This window comes from Vigna angularis, chromosome 5, assembly GCF_016808095.1.
Source record: "Vigna angularis cultivar LongXiaoDou No.4 chromosome 5, ASM1680809v1, whole genome shotgun sequence".
Lineage (NCBI taxonomy): Eukaryota > Viridiplantae > Streptophyta > Magnoliopsida > Fabales > Fabaceae > Vigna > Vigna angularis.
Genome location: NC_068974.1, coordinates 40,260,403 through 40,277,923, shown reverse-complemented (window position 1 = coordinate 40,277,923; position 17,521 = coordinate 40,260,403). Strand labels below are relative to the sequence as shown.

The 17,521-nt window shown below is 28.1% G+C and overlaps 1 protein-coding gene, 1 long non-coding RNA gene and 1 pseudogene across 2 annotated transcripts; all 3 read right to left on the bottom strand.

The window, feature by feature from the left end:
- Window positions 1-1,631: 1,631 nt before the first annotated feature.
- Window positions 1,632-5,836, bottom strand: LOC108339500 (cycloartenol-C-24-methyltransferase-like; annotated as a pseudogene).
- Window positions 5,837-12,162: 6,326 nt separating this feature from the next.
- Window positions 12,163-12,651, bottom strand: LOC108339499 (small polypeptide DEVIL 4-like). Its single transcript, XM_017576627.2, has one exon. The coding sequence runs from the start codon at window positions 12,483-12,485 to the stop codon at window positions 12,258-12,260; it is 228 nt and encodes a 75-aa protein (XP_017432116.1). The 5' UTR covers window positions 12,486-12,651; the 3' UTR covers window positions 12,163-12,257.
- Window positions 12,652-15,243: 2,592 nt separating this feature from the next.
- On the bottom strand, window positions 15,244-17,406 carry LOC108339498 (uncharacterized). Its single transcript, XR_008248869.1, has 3 exons — window positions 17,213-17,406; window positions 15,679-16,842; window positions 15,244-15,476 (listed from the first exon to the last, which is right to left on the bottom strand). It is a non-coding gene; the product is annotated as an uncharacterized LOC108339498 (long non-coding RNA).
- Window positions 17,407-17,521: the final 115 nt, after the last annotated feature.

Genomic DNA, 17,521 nt, shown 5'->3' with positions numbered 1-17,521 from the left:
AAATCATAATATTTCTCTTCCAGGATTGATACAGAATTTTTTTCAGATTATTTTTCTAGAAACAAGATAGAATATGAGGAAGTTTCTATTTTCTGGAAAATACATAAAATGTCTGATTATTTTCTAAAAGGTTACTTACTGTAAAACATTATTACAAGTTTAATAATTTTGAAATTCTTTTTATATTATTAGTTGATATTTCTAGATATAATTTTATTAACTTATCAAATATATAAAAAAAGCCTTACTTTTTATTTAAAGTATTACAGTATTCCATGCATCAATTCCAAAAGAAGTCTCATATAGTTACAAATTTGAATTTCTCACTCATTTTGCTATAATATAAGGTAAACTCCAGTCACCTATAAGCATCTTTTAGGCCAAATAATTTTCTTATCTCATTCAATCATAACTTCTTTTCTCTTCCTTTTTTGCAATTACTCAACATTATTTTCTATTTGTTAATTATTAAAAAAAAAATTCTTTGATATATCTAAATTTTTTATATTTATTTGATACTATCTTTTTTATTTTTTATTCTCTTTTTTTTTTAAAAAATATAAAAATTTATACTTTTATAGTCATTTTACTCTTATATTTTATCTCAAATAAACGTAAAAGTATATCATGGTATGATTCTTGTTAAAAAGAGAGAATGACAATTAATAACAGTTGCTTCTCTCAGTGTATCATCAGATTTGCTAAAAATTCATTGACAGAAGATCAAGCATTACACAGGACTGATGACTCATGAACATATGAACTGACAAAAGCTCTTGATGCTAATACAAAATTTCTCTGCATGCCTTCCTCCTAATGTATCCTTGTCAATTTTGATAAATACTGTTGTTATCATACGCTATAAGAATTGTTTTGGTCAACTTGACAGTAGATACATGCACAATGAATTACTATTTGTGTGTCATGATGCATCATATATAGGCAAATCAATATCGTCTTTATATAGATTTATATTGTTTCATATTCATTTTGGATAAAATATGTTTTTATCTCTTTATAATGTTGAGTTTTAATCCTTTTAATTTTTTTTTAATTTAAAAAATAATATTTTTAGTCTTTCAAATAAATACTTAATTTTAATGTTTGTTTTAGTTATTTATTAAAATATTTAGAAATAATTTTATATTTAAAAAGAATTAATTTTTTGCATCACTTGATTTAGTCTACTTTAATATTGTCTAACATTAAACTGATCTTATTGACATTTTAGTCCTACTAATCCAATATCAACAAAAATATTTATTTATTAAAAAGAATTAAAAATAATATTATATATTTTTTAATTTATTTTAAAAAATTAATATGTCGTGTCATGTAGAGTTGGCTAGATAAACTCTGGTGGCTGTGCAATTCATCGGTGTTAATATTTAAAAACTAAATTTATGTTTTTCTTTATAGTTATATTAATTATTTTATTAATGTAAAATTGTTTAATACAGGTATTAATGCATTTTATAATTATTTTCAATAAATAAATTCGATTCATTGTAACTACATGCATAATATAAATATGTATACTGTTAAGTTTAACTTGTTAACGTATTAAAAGTTATATTTTAATATTTAAAATGAAAAAAGAAATAAATAAAAATAATGCTTTATTTCTTTTACTTGTGGCTGTGGGCACCATGATGCCACATTAATTAAGTCTTTGAAGAGAAAAAAGAAACGACAAAAACAAAACAGAAACAAAGTGAAGTCTTTGTAATGTAAAACCAGAAAAGAAACTCAAAACAACATGAAAATTTCCATTCTTGAATTGCAACAACTCTATGCAGAACTATTATTGCTAGAAGCAGGCTTACGAACCAAGAAGAAGTACATTGGTGTGAAAATCCCTGTCCTGAAAATGCAAAATGTGCAAACAAAGATTAATAAATAATTTTTTCTTACCTTTTTAAGGTTTTTTCTCTAAAACCTTTTAGGTAAAGATTTCCTATTTCAATTTTTTTTAATAATTTGGTTATTAAATTTTATACATATTTTTATTTATTATATATTTAGGAATATTTTTTAAAAATGTATTATTTTTATATTTAAAAAGCTATTAAAATATAAATTTGTTTATATGAAATCAAATAAATAAACTTACAATAAAAATATTGAAAAAGTTGAAGTTGTCTGGCTCATGTATGATGTTTTATTTATTTATTTATTTTTTGTTTTGGTAAAGTCATACTTGAAATATACTATTTTAATTTTTTTAATTTTTTATATATTTTAAATTATTTATTTTATTTAATAGCATAACTTTAGTTCGCCTTTGATTTATTAAGTGTATGACTAATTACATCTAAACTTACTTTCCACCAGCAACTAGTCCTTCTGCTGCTTTTCGTAGGAATCCCTCAACCCTTGTTCTTCCTTTTGGAGCCAGTCCAAGAAATTCTAGAGCCGTCACCTACGATTGTTCCAATTCACAAAAACATAAAATATCAATCGTTGGAGAAACATAGTACTGAGATAATTATTAGCCACATAAGTTTTGGTAGTAATACCATGATCCTTGTCACAAATCTTCCAGTAGATGTTGCACGAAAGTTACTGAGTGAGAAATGACTTGGTGGATCAAAAGGAAGGTACCAAAGAACAGGGGATTCAATTGTAAGATCTTTCTCCTCCATTACCTTCATGCACAAAATATGAATGTTGTTGGATCTATCGAGGAAGATATTAACTGGAGAATACAGTATCAATGAAATCTGAATGGACTGACACTACTTTCTATTTAAAATCTTAAGACAACGAATTAACGGGTCTTTACCTTTATATAATACTATACTTTCTCATTTCTATCCAATATAAAACTTAGATTCAGACTTGAAATTTTAACAAATGTTCTTTATCTAATCACGTTATGTTGGAAGTCCCACGTCGACAGATAAGACCAATTTATAATATATAAGTAGATGCAAACCTCACTTTACAAACTGATTTGGTAAGATTGAGTTAAATTTAAAGTCTAATTTTTAACATGTATATGGTTCAATTCTTGACTATTAAGTAGAACGATAATAATAAATAATGATAGGAGATTGATTTCACCTCAAAGCCTGCTTGTTTAAGAGCTCCAAGACACTTTGTGGTCGATCTAATGTCAGGAAGTCCATCACCAACCTTAATTTCTTCCTACACCAGTAAATTATTTTTATAGAATTATAAACCAGTTCAGCGAAACAGTACAACATAAGCCAAAATCTAAACGATTTCTAGGTCCATCGTACCTTTATCTTCTGGTGTTCTTTGTTGAAGGGATCAAAAACGTCAGTCATGCAACAAACCATCCACCAGGCTTCACTCTAAAGATCTCTTTGTAGCAAGCATGCTAACCATAATTAAACATCAGATAAGGAAAATATAAGTTTTACACAATCCAACAGACAATATTTTGTAAATTCACACTTTCACACATTCACACTATTTTGTTAGGCATGACTACATTAATGTTTGTTCAAGAATATTTGTCATTTTATGTAATATTTAATCACAGACAGACAGTAAGCAAAGTAAGTAATAGCAGAGAATAATATTCTTCCATAAACATTACTGTATTATTGTGCTCATCTTCCTTGACTAGAAAGAGAGATCATTTCAAAAACATGCAAGAACAGAGAATTAACAGAGAAGTCAGAAAATGAACCATCCATCCCCTTTTCTTTTTTTCCTCTCTCTCATATAACCACCCCCCACATCACACATAATCTTTCATACGTATATTGGGCCTCCTCAGCCTTGTACTTTTTCTGTTATGCACAGTTGTATTATTGCTTGCCACCTGTACATTCTGTCTAACAGAATTATTCTCCTCTAAATTCTTTTCCTGATTTGCCCAATTGTCATTCCCACTTGTGACATTTTATAGGTACATATGTAATCGAAAGTTATTTCAATAAAGTAAAAATAAACAGCCACATACAGCATCTGGTGCATGGCAAGTGGATTCGATTGCATAGGTTGCATCAAAAGAATTGTCTGGGAAAGGCATTTTCATGAAGTCACCCTGCATTATAAAATATAATAATCATGCAACTGTTAAGCTTTTCCCTTTGAACAGATGAAAGAAATATTGTAATGCAAAGTATAACAATAGTACAAAAACTGGATTTGCACATGCTACATAAGAAAATGCATCTCTTTCCCAGAAAAAAGGAAAATGATATATTTAGAGAATATCAACCTCCACAAAGTTGCAAGTCTTCTCCAAACCAGTATCACAAGTCAGTTCCTGTTAATTAGTGAAAGATAGTAAGTGACAATCAAAATGCGTCATTTTTAAACTATCATTATAAAATGAGGTGAACCACATAGCTTGAACACAAACTGTTTGTCAATATGTCTTGCATAATAATAATTAGCATACCCTAGCTCTTTTTATCTGATAAGCATTATTATTCAATCCCGTGATTGATGTTTTGCTGCAAAAAACACAACCATGTTTATGAACTCATTCATACTCTAAAATATATGGAAGAATGTTAAAAAAAAAAAAACAAGATTTAGAAGGCTGAACAAGAAAACCAAGGAAGCCATGACAGAAGATATCAGAAAAGGGAACAAGGTTCGTTCACCTGAATCGAGAGATTTCTCTGAGTGGCCCTCCAATTCCACATCCAATATCCAAAACCTAAAAACAAAGGGTTAAAACAAATGAATCGTTACGAACATAAGATTTCTTCATTGAACAAGATAGAACCTTTTGTCCAGCCTTTAGTCCAAGCTGCAAAGCAAGGAAGTGTTCATGCCTTTTCAAGCTTTCTGTAAGAGATTCCCCTTTGCATCTGAATGAGAAAAAAATTAGTGTGATTTGCTTCACACCAAATTCTTAACTTTTACATACATAATTCAAACAAACACATACCTAGGTGCAAAGTGGAAAGATTGACCCCAACCAAATTCATAAAAGCTGGTAGCAAGATCATAGTATTTGTTAACCTGAACAACAATTGAGATAAACAAAAGATATTCTTTTTAGTTTAAAAGCATTTTTAACATAGTTTAGAAAACCTTAAACTAAGGAAGACATTTTTGTATTAATCAATGTATAAATGTGTATTTATATGTCATTTAAATTTATGATATAAATTAAAGTTATAATAAGTACATGTTTTAAATATATAAACTATATTTTTTATTTATAATCAAATGATTTTTTTTATTGTTAGAAACAAGAATTACAAATATATACCATTAAATTATATTTGAACGGTCAAGATTAAAATCAAAATGTTGTATTAATTGATTACTAATTACCATTACAAACAAGACTAAATTATTGTATCGCTAAATAAGATTTAATTTTATTATTCAGGTTGTATGATTCAGTATGTAATTTTTAATTCTCCAAGGAAAAATAATTCTTACTTTATAGGTAATTTTCTTTTAAATTTTTTTATTAGAGGAATAATGTGTTTAAACTTTATTTCATAAAGTTTGATTCAATTTTCCTCCTTTAGATAGAGGAAACATTCAAAATAATTCAGTTAAATCATTAATTATACACTTATTTGATTTAAATGATTTAAATGTTTCCTCTTATAAAACATATAGATTCATTATACACTTATTTGATTCTTTTCTATCTTATCATAACATACATAAATCTTTTTTATAGTTAAAAAGAGAATCATCACTCATAGCCAAACTATGTGTTCTCACTTATTTTTGTCACAGGCTAATATCGTATGTGCATGTTAAAAACATGGAAAAAAATTGATTATTAATTAGGTGAAGTAAATATAATACATACATACACACACACACATATATATATATATATCAGCATAATTGGCTTTTCTCTCTTCCTCGTCACCTCCATGACAAGCATGATATTTCTCGTACCTGAACCACAAGTTTACCACACTTTTTCAACCATAATAACTAAAAAATATTACTAAACACACAATAAACAAAACGACATCTAGTTGCAATTGCAACACAAAATAATGAATATATATATATATAAGGACGATAATAAAGAAAAGAAATAAAATAAATATATAGTAAAAAGTAATTAGTTATAAGTTGTGAGTTCAACTCTGCTAATATATAAGAGAAATGTTTGAAAAAAAAAATGAAAAAATTTTATGTTTAATTTTTCTATTACCAAAATACTAACCCAAGATTATCTAAAAGAACATAAGAATAAACGACAAAGTTTTAGACTGAGAGGTTATAAATTAATTCTAAAACACTTGATAAAAATATAATTTTAAATTTTGGATTTTGATAATCCAAACCTTTTTCAACCAAATCTGATTTTTCTTTTACCAAAACACAACAATAAGATCATATAAAAAGAAGGAAAATTTGGTTAGATAATAAAAATGTGAAGACTATACAAGATCATTAACAACATTCTTGTACACAATTCAACACAGATCAACATCATTATGGTCGTGCCAAATTTAGCATCACATGCCAAAAAACATTAATGCAAGAAAAATAGAAAATCAGGAAAATTTATTCACACCCATATGCCAGATTAGTTTGATCCATTTGGAATTTAGTCTGCAAATACTAAGAAATGAGATTTTTTTGTCCGACAAAGATAAGGATCTTATATCATCGGACATTGTTGCATGGTGATGAGTAACAACTAAGACATTATAATTAATTTCACAATCACTCTTTTGACAGATGAAAAAGTACGACATTGTTCTTTTGAGTAGATTTGAAGGAGTAAATTTGAGGGGATTTGAGAAGATTTGAAGATAATTTTTTTTGTCGTTTTTTTGAACGAATTTGGAGGTAAATAAGAGTGAATTTGAAAATAAAATTTGTGAGAATTAGTATAGAATTGTATTGACATGACAAATTAAAAAAAAATATTTTCAAATTCACGTTCATTTACCTCCAAATTCGCTTAAAAAAACGATAAAAAAAATTATTTTCAAATCCCCTCAAATCCATTCCCTCAAATCCACTCAAAAGAACAAAGTCTACGTGTAAGAGAGAAATTGTTTTGGGTCTATTGAGGAGGGGGTTTCTATGAGTTATACAAATACTAAACATCTCTTTCTTCAACGGAAGCATTTCCACCCTTTGTCAGGAAGACTTTCAATATAAGAATAATATCTGAGCCAACTATATAAGGAATCGACATTATTTTTTATCCAAAACCTTAAGGCATTAGGTTAATGAGTTTTTCATCTTTATATAATGTTTTATTTTTTTATTTCTATTTAACACGAGACTTGGAATAAAGAGATTATGTGAAGAAAGTGATAATGTAAAACACAAATAAAGAAAGAGAGGGAAAAGATGATACCTACGGCGGCGGTGGAAAGTGTTGCGAAAGAGAGAATGAGAGTGTTTATTTTGCCAAAACAAGGTTTATAAGGATGTAGGATTTGTTTGCTTTTGTTTTTTTTACAAACTGAGACAAAATTCTCCATTAGTCAATTGAAGGCCGAAAAAAAATTAATTTCAGATTAATAAATGCAAAGATGTAAAATATTAATTTGGAATTGTTAAATCTAAATTTTGAATTTATGTTTTTCATTAAATGTTCTAAAAGTAGTTTATGAATCTTTTAATTATGTAACATATTATTTCCTTTTCTATTATATATATATATATATCAAATACAAACTTAAATATTTTTAAATAAAATTAAAATATATAAATATCACATTTTAACACATGCAACACGCACAGGCAGAGAATCAGCAAAACGTTTTTTTCAAGAGAACCACAATTCCAACAAGCTACACAGCGGAAAAAGCATCACATTACAACAAAATGAGAAGAACAAGAAGAAAAGAGAAAAAAACATAGGCGAAGATATATAATAAATATAGTGCTTATAAAATAACCACAACAATCATATAATTTTAAGTCAACATAGTTCTTCAATAAATTAACTGATTTATCCATTTTAAAAGAATCAAGATTTTAATTAAAATCTTATATTAAAATTTATTTATTTTACTTTTTTATTAAGAATCTCCTACACATACTGTTAAAAGATCTTTCACGTACTATTTCTCACGTCAACACCACACAACCACACACTCTTCTCATTTTATAAACTATGAAATTCTTTTAACAATAAAATTTTCATAAGGTTCAAGAATTTCATATAATATACATATATATATATATATATATATATATATATATATATATATTAATCACCCAAATTTAATATATTTTAATTGCAAAAAAATTATTTTAACCGTAAAAATTAATAAGCTTTTACAACAATAATTTAATATAAATTTATTTTAGAAATTTAATACACATATATTAATCACGATAATTTAATATTAAAAATTACTATTGAATATATATTAACCACAAAAATTTAATACATATTAATTATGACAATTTAATATATATTAATTACAATAATTTAGTATATTAATCACTATCATTCAATATTTGTTAACACCATACATTTATTCACGAAAAAAATTATATTAATTAAACATTAATAATGCATGTTAATTACATACTAAAGGAGCTTACTGACTTCTATAATAAAGTTCCAGTTAACACAACACAATTTGAGAAAAAAAATATATTAAAAAAAACATATTTGTATATCATATGTTGTGCTCATGCTAGGAATCTCTTGCTCTTGAACTTTACACACTATGCTTCTTTGCATGCAAGAGTAATAAAACAAGACAATTGATCATTTTATTTTGAACTGACCTACTTTTGACCTGTTTCCAAAAAGGACTATGATAGATTAACAATTTTTTGACAATAGATTACATGTCATTATTTTATTGAATAGTATATTTGAAACGGACCAATTACAAACTACCATATAAGCAGTTGCAAAAAATTATCAAAAAAGTTATTAAAAAAACTTTTTTCCTTAAAAAATATATGCTTAGTTGAAAAAATAATGACCGACCTATTAGATATTAAGTTTTTAGATGCTTAGTCGAAAAATAATCCATATTATAGACAAAGGGAAAAATAACCTTTACAAAAAATTATGTGAATTACCTTAAAGACCATATTATTTGGATTGAAAAAGACTGATAGTATCTATCAGAGACGAATAAAAAGATCTTTAAGAGAACGATTAACGGAAATGTTAAAGCTAATTTAAACAACACAATCGTAAAAGAATATTAAATTTTCCATTAAAAAGAATATTCGAATGTCAATAGTGCTATTGGGCTAAGTATGATTTTGCAGAAAATTTGTTAATATAATTATTCCAACCTATTTTACGTGGATACAAAAAAGTCTATATATCATATATACATATTTAAAAAGTATTGGATATTATAAATCAATATATGTATATAAAAATGTAAACATAATAAATATATTAAAATTTTACGAAACTATAAATCTTGTTAAAATAAAAAATAAATTATAAATTATTATCATTATCAACACTATAAATTAAACATTTTTCACCAATAAATAAATATCGATACAATATTTTAAACTGTCTAATAACAGTGTTACCATTGGATAGCTTTCACTTTCTTGTATCTGATATATGATTTTCTCTGTTAACAAGTTCTCTGTTCAAGAAATGAGTCTACAACTTAAGAGGTGGAGATCTTAATTTCCTAAATGCTTAGAATCCCATTTATAACATATTTTGTGTATTGAGCAAAGAATAGTTCAAGATTTTTATGTTTGATATCTCAAAATTAGCATTCTAAATAGGTTTCTAAGTACATGCAAAAAGAAATGTTGCTTATTCATATTTATGCCTATGATTCAAGTTGCAATTTCTTTTGTTTTCATTATATGTTAAAAATGTAAATGTGAGTCACGTTAGATAAAAATGAGAACGTAAAACAATATATATCTGAAAGATCCATCAACCTATTTTCTTAATATTTGAAATAAAAAATTATATTTTTAGGGTTACTTTTAGCCTTTTCCTTATTTGTTGAATGAGATAAAATCATGCTCCGGTGAAAGCTAACTGAATGCTTAGCAAAGAAATGCTCTTTGAAAGAAGGAATTTTCTTCTTCATGAGCCAACAAGCTAGAAGGAATAAATTCTATTATTTACTCATAAATTCATTCTTTTAAGTATTGCTCTGACTTCAAGTTCGTATATAAGGTATCTTTTATTTTGTAATTTAAAATTTCTTTACAAAACTAAGACCATTAAATATATCAGAATCATAATCTTATAATGCATTTTTTTCATTTTAAAGATATTACTGGGAGTTTATTATACAACATGACTGAGTATAGTAATCATGTAAAATGGAAATTTGGATAAACAAGGTAACATTTCATGCTTGAATTTCAAATACAACAAATGTATAGATCAAACCATTCCAAACAAATATGATACTTTGGATAATGGAATGTATGAAATTTTTTAGATGGGTGCTCAAAATTTACTTCAAATCTGAATTTTCTTTTATTGTGTTTTTATGTACACAGTCTACTTTATTCGTGCACTTTAATCAAGTAGAACTATTCATCGTACGAAACCGTACATATAAAGTGTATTAACATAGTAAACAGAGCAGAGGAGGTTCTTATGAAATGGGTGTACTAACTGGTGTTATAAACACAACATTAAAATAGGTTTATATAGTTGATAGTACTAAGCTAACCATGTTCTGTATCGACAAATTTTAAGATTCTTCAACAGTTATAAAGGAGAAACACTGTTTGTCTTCCATGCATAGAACTACTATAAATCAATGAAGCTTTTCTCCCCTTTTTTTTTCATTAAACTAAAAACATGGTTTTAGAGGTATACTAAATAATAAATGAGTTCCTAATATAGAAATAAACGTTTCACAACTTTTATCAGTATCTATCTGCTATTTGTTTTATATAGGTGATGATACCTTGACATTCGACATATTTTTAAAACATATTTTACATAAACTATTTTATCTTTTGTTCTCTCTTTTTTCTGTTGTTTCAGAATTTAAATTTTTAATTGGATATTTAATTGGATACAAAGAAAGAAATGAAAAAAAAAGAATATTTAATTTAAATTTTACCATGAGAAGGAAAATGAAATTTTCTATTTTCTCATTTCCTCTTGACCCCATCACTCTTTTCTTTTCTCTTTTGGCAGACAAAAAGCATCAAGTAGTTTCCTCTTAAATTGGTTAAAAGAGTTTGATCGTGCAAGTCTTAATTGGGGGAGATAGTTCTTGACCCCACATTCTTCCTTTTGGGTTATGTAATCAGAACAAGTAGAAGAAAAGATGAAAGGGACAAAACCTTTTTTCTCACTTTCAAATTTCATAACATATATATTTTGGTTTTGGGTACCAAATCCTCTTTAAAATTACCAAATTAAGCCGAAATTATAGTGTGAAATTAAACCAAATCTAATTGATAACTATAGTTTAACACACACACACATATATATATATATATATATATATATATATATATATATATATATATGTGTGTGTGTGTGTGTATTATCACTACTGGCTCTAATTCAACAAAACTAAAAATGAGCGCAGCAGATGGAAAAAAATTTCTCTTTGAAGTTAGAAGGTACAGAAACACTATAGATATGTTTAGGTACAAGTTAGAAAAGCTTGTGATAATATATTTTTTTTATGGAAAATGCAGAATTTCTTTTCTGAACAAAAAGTATCTCTCAACCACACTTCTATCTTTGTAAGGTGTTCCCATCAATTAATTTACTTTATCCTTTGGCAGAATCTAAAAGCTGCTTCTGGTATTGATTAGTCACTGACTCACTGCTATTGAAAAATTTCTTGTTAGTTAGTGATCAGAATGCATTGAAAAATCACCAAGAGAGATTAAAGGCATATATATATAGTTAATGTACATAGATAATAACAGCTTAGTGAAACTAAGATCATTTACAACAAAACCAGCTTCTTCATCTCATTCTTTATGCCACTGATACATTCTTCACCATTAGTACCATATAAGTCTAAAAAGTTTAGTCAGAAATAACTTGCAGGATGAATAGTTTCATTGAGATTAGAGTAAAAAAGGATAGAACAGTGATCATCATGATATACATATATATATAGTATATAATACATACATATATAAAATAGATCACTTGATTTATATATGGATTACAACTATAGATCAAGAAGAAGAGGAAAAAAAGTAAAAGGAGAATATATATATATATATATATATATATATATATATATATATATAAAAGAAAGGAATTAGATGTGAACTAGAATAACTTTCTTTCTCTTCTCTCTTAAGTAGAGAATGATATACAAAATTTATAGTAAAAGTACTATAATATTATGAACAAAAGTTATAAACACTAACTAATCATGGGAGCATAGAAGCATAATGATACATCTTCTAAGTATATAAAACCTTCCTCTACCTTCTTTGAGAAGGGCACCCATGCCTTTGCCCATTAGTCTTCTTTTGGATACTCCAATGGCTTCAGCTTCCAACTTCATCTTCTCTTCATGAATGGTGAAGCTGTTGGGGCTTGCCTTGTTTCCTCTTTTCTCTTTTTCAAACATGTAGTGTACTTTATAGGGCATTTGTGTGTGCTCTCTCTTTATGCTTTGTGGATCACTTTTTGAGAGGCTTTGGATGTGCAATCCAGTTGCAACATGAGGTTATGATTAAATTGCATGAAAAAGGAGGGTGATGAGTGCACTTATATAGGGTAAAAGGAAAAAAAAATAAAGGGTTTTGTGGTGGTCCTGTGCTCCTACCTTTCCCTGGTCGCCAATGAAGAAACCAAACGTGGGGTTTGTGGTGGATCATATGAGATGTCCCAACAATAGAAATTATTAGATAATCTCTTACACTAATTTTTTGTGTGTGTGATGTTGTTACATGTTATCATAGAACAAATATACATTATAAATATTTAAAATAGTTTATTTCAATTATTACTTTCTCTATTTCTTTAAGTAGTTTTGGTTAAGGTAAAAATTGATAAAAGGTGAGAGATATAATAATTTTTTTTCAGCTGTTTGAGCAGAGTTATAGTTTGGGCCCCAACAGTTCTGGCAAGGTTCAATAATAAAGAAGAAGGAACGTTCAAAACCATACAACAAACTCTGTGTCTCTCTCCTTCCTTTTGTTTTGTTATTCCACCTCATACAATAAAATTATGACTTTCCAAAAGGGATGCTTAGGGCTTTCAATCTTATCTCCACCAAGTACTTCTGTGCACCAGATTCCTATCATCATGTGGAATGGAGAAAGTCAGAAATTCAATTTTAATATTATTAAATTTGAAAACTAACATGAATCAATACACTTTAATATATCTCATTGATTAATTGATTTTAAAAAACTAGTTAAAGCTATATATACCTTTTTAACGACTCTCTTTTTAATTTATGATTTTTTAATTTTTTTCACTCAAAACATTGTTAGAAAAATATGTCCCTAATAATTATTTTGAAAGCTAAATTATTTTAGAAGACAGAAAATGTGATTAAAAGAGGGTAATTCACTAAAAGTGGTCAAACTATATATTTGATAATGGAGATGAAATTGATTAAAAGATAAAATATTTACAATAGTATGCTAAAAGTTATTTATCTAATAAAATAAACTGTTTTTTATAGATAAAATATGCATGGAAACCTGTGAAAGACGTATATTATTACCACTTTTGGCCATATGATCTTCTGAACAAGAATTGGTATCAATAGGTTACTGTTAAGTGTTCATCACCTACACGCTACACTTATATATGTTGGTCACTTTTGCAGATGTTATATAGAAGCATAATTTTGTTTGATAAAGTAATTTAGTTCTTCATCATCAAGAAAATTAACATGTGCAGTCTAAACAAAAGCCATAATCTACAAGAAATGGTAAAATTATATATATATATATATATATATATATATATATATATATATATATATATATATATACACACATATGTGTGTGTGTTATATACATGGTAACATATTTTTCATTGAAATGTGGTAAATAAAAATGTTAAAAGTGAGTGGTAAAATTATGAGTATAAAAATAAGGTTGTGAAGATCTTGATCCTGTAACAGCTTCTGAACAGTAGTATATATAATGATGACTGATTCAATCATTTTGAACAGAATCATGCTAATCCTATATGCTATGAATAGTTGGCTAAAAGAGAAAACAGTTTGAAGATCTTCAACTTTTGTCATGCACTGTTTATTTAACATTGTGATTCGCAACTTGTTTGATAAAATCTTCACCAATGAAGAGGAAGGACAAATTTTAAAGACAACATTCTCATAAAATATCATATTTGTATGAATTTAAAGACATATTTATTTTTAATATATAACACGCAGTGACCGCCTAAAAAAATGAAAAAGTATATTACAAAAGTATAAACGTCTAAGTAATCATAATTTTGTTTGAAAAGGTGAAAATTTTAAAATATGTGACTAGCATCTTGGAATGGAGACAATAAAACCATACATGTATAAGAAGTTATTGAAAGAATTTAATTTTCAGATAAATTATCCGGTTAACTATAATAACATAAAGCTCGTCGATTCCAAGCTTGAGGCGAGGAGAAAAGATAGTGTTAAGCTCTCAATAATTAGTGTAAAACTTGACGTTTTATCTATATGAACTTTTATTTTTTTTTATCAGCAAAATCTGTGATGAATTATACACAGTTACATAAAAGATATATTTTATACAGTTTATTATTAGATAATCCTATCAATTCATTCTAACTAAATTCATAAAGTATAAAACTCAACCTAAATATTCCAAATAAAACTAGTTATATGGAATTTACAACCAGTTTAACGAAATTTTAACCAGTTTCCTAACACATCCTTTATAAAGTTTTAGATGAAGACTTGAAGATGGAGAAAACAAAAACAAAACACTTCATTTGGGTATAAATCAAAACCTAAAGTAACTTACAGATGTCTTGCAGCTGCGTTGATAGCAAAAAGAAAATTTGTAGGAAACCAAAATCAATCTTTGTGTTGCACGTGATATTCACGTGGTAAACAAGTTCACTGTCTCTGATGCAGAAGACATAATTCTTTTGGTGTTCCTCCTCAATTCAATTTATTTTGTAAACCACACACTCCTTTACTTGGCTGAGGGAGCTTCCTGTTGTTTTCCATCTCTTGGGTTCCAAGCGTTTCTCTTTGACTCGAAGGAGCCATTACTGGTTTGTGGCCTCACATTATTACAGGACGAATTACAGCATGTTAAAAAATATTTTATTTTGATTTAATATTTATCATTACTTTAAATTGCTACTTTTTTTATATAGTTTTAAGTAGATCAATTATGACTATGAATTGTTTCCTACGTGCAACGGCATCGTGCATTCTGAATTATTGTGCAGGTTTAAGTAATACAGATCCCCAAAACCCTCCACATCAAATTCACCTGGAAGTTAAAATAATTGCAGCGTTGTCGATAGTACCGTAAACGATGAGCATGATTCTCACTCATTTGATGTTGAAAGGGCTAAATCAAAATTGACAAGTCAAGAACCTTTAGATGGATAGGCATCGTTCTGCATATAACTAAGCCCTGCGTACCTATATTTTGAAGGAAAGTATTTTGCTTTACTGTTTGTAGTTATAAGATCAGAGATGACATTATAACTGCAGCAATAAAATTGAAAATCTGAAACTCAACACTGTAAAACTTGTAATAAGTTACAGCCCAAGGAAATTCAGTCCGAAGTTAAAAATGAACAGAGACGCAAGTATGGGAAACCTGTTTCAAGTGGAAAAATACCTTGCAATTTGAAGAAAAGGTTGGCCGTTTCACAATTTGATGAATGAGTCATTTATGAGCAACCTTACTCAAATAATAACCTGAAAGCCCCAGTTTGTTTCTTACTGTCATACTTAAGCAGAACCAATGCTCTAAATTATGGGTCCCAAACTGAAGCTGATGGTGACCAAACAGTCACATACTATTACGTAATATCAATAAGCAAGCTTGTGGAGACTACGAGCAGGACCCCTACCCAAAAAGAGCAACTTAAATGAGCATATTTGTCCTTCTGAGAGCTAGAAAATGATATGAGGAAGTCTCTTTTCAGGTACGAACGATGTCAAGCACTCCCTGCGGGAAAAAAAAGTACATACAGAGAGTACGAAATGGAAATACTTCCTTGTCTTAATGTTGTCGTACCAATTCAAAATCTATAAGCTTGTTAAGTCTGTAGTTGACCAACACAGGCTAGTGGCCATAACCCACATGTGAGGCAGCATAATCCTCAGGAGGCAACTGTATCCAAACGTGAAAAGCTGCTTCACCGCTAAGAGTTTGTTGCCCTGTAAAGCTCATACTCCGCAAGGGAGATAATTCAACAAGAAAACTATCTTTCACGGACCTGATTGCAGTTCTTTACACCTGCCAACTTCAATGGAGCAATAACACGTGCTTCATTTTTTTATCTTCAACTCTTCATATAGTTGTTGCCTGTATCTGGTGCCTGGGACTTTGTGACCATAATTTAGTTTCGATTCAAATGTGCGCAGTGGCCATTTATTTGCTAAAAGCTACTCTTCATATATTCCGTATCTAGGTTAAATTAAAGTAATATAAGAGAATATGAATGAGATATCATGATGCTAATTAGTAATGAACCAAATGGACTAGCATTCTGGCATTGTTTTGTTTTTATCACTTGCCAGAACAAGGAAAATAGGCTGCTGTTTAGTTCTTAAGTAACTTTCCAAGTTTATATCCATCTCTAAACATCAGTAAAATATCAGTAATGACCAAACCTGACTACTTGACTTGAAACTCCTGTTAATTTCTTAAACAAAGGAACTTATTGACCGTCACCACTGGTCCCAATTGCTGAAAGCAGTGTAGTCTTCAAATCATTGATATCCTTAAGCAATTTCTCATTCTCCCAGGTACTCCTCTGTATCTGAACTTGTAATGCTGCATTACGGGGCACGGGGAAGTGGATTGGAAAGGTTACAAAACCTCACTGTCAATAATCAACATCTAATACTTTATTAACTTTAATAATTAGTTTTATATACCAAAATTTGTGCATATATATTAAATTCCCTGTGTATGTCGTCTTATATTTGGTTTAGAGTGAGAAAATAAATTATAAGTAAAGGATTAGCAAATTATCCCAAACAGCACAAGCAATTCTCACACAACACAGATACAACAAAAAAAAAATGTCTCTTGCCACTAGCGATACACAGATCACAAGAGAAATTTAAAACCTGTTTTCCTATTCAATTCTTATATTGATAGTAATATAGAACTTTCATTGGACAAAGGTTAAAAAATCTACCTGAGTTCGAACTATGAAGATCTTCGAGAATCTCCTCCACAAATGCCAATACTGAATTTTCCAAGACATTATTTTTCTTATCCATAAGTTCAATTTCATTTTCGAGGGAATCTTTCTCCAACAACAAAGATCTCACTTCACAATCTTCTTTCTTGTCAATTTCTTTCTGAAATTCTAGACATAGTGTTGTAAAAGCTCCCCTGTATAAAAAGTAATCACTCAGTCATCAAAATTGAGATGTAACGTTACAAAAGATAATGTCACTTCCACGGAGGACTAACTTCATTTTAGAATTAGATCCCATGATGA

What these genes read in the sequence shown, in the direction of transcription:
- LOC108339499 (XM_017576627.2), bottom strand. Translation starts at nt 12,485, where the DNA reads ATGCCCTATAAAGTACACTACATGTTTGAAAAAGAGAAAAGAGGAAAC.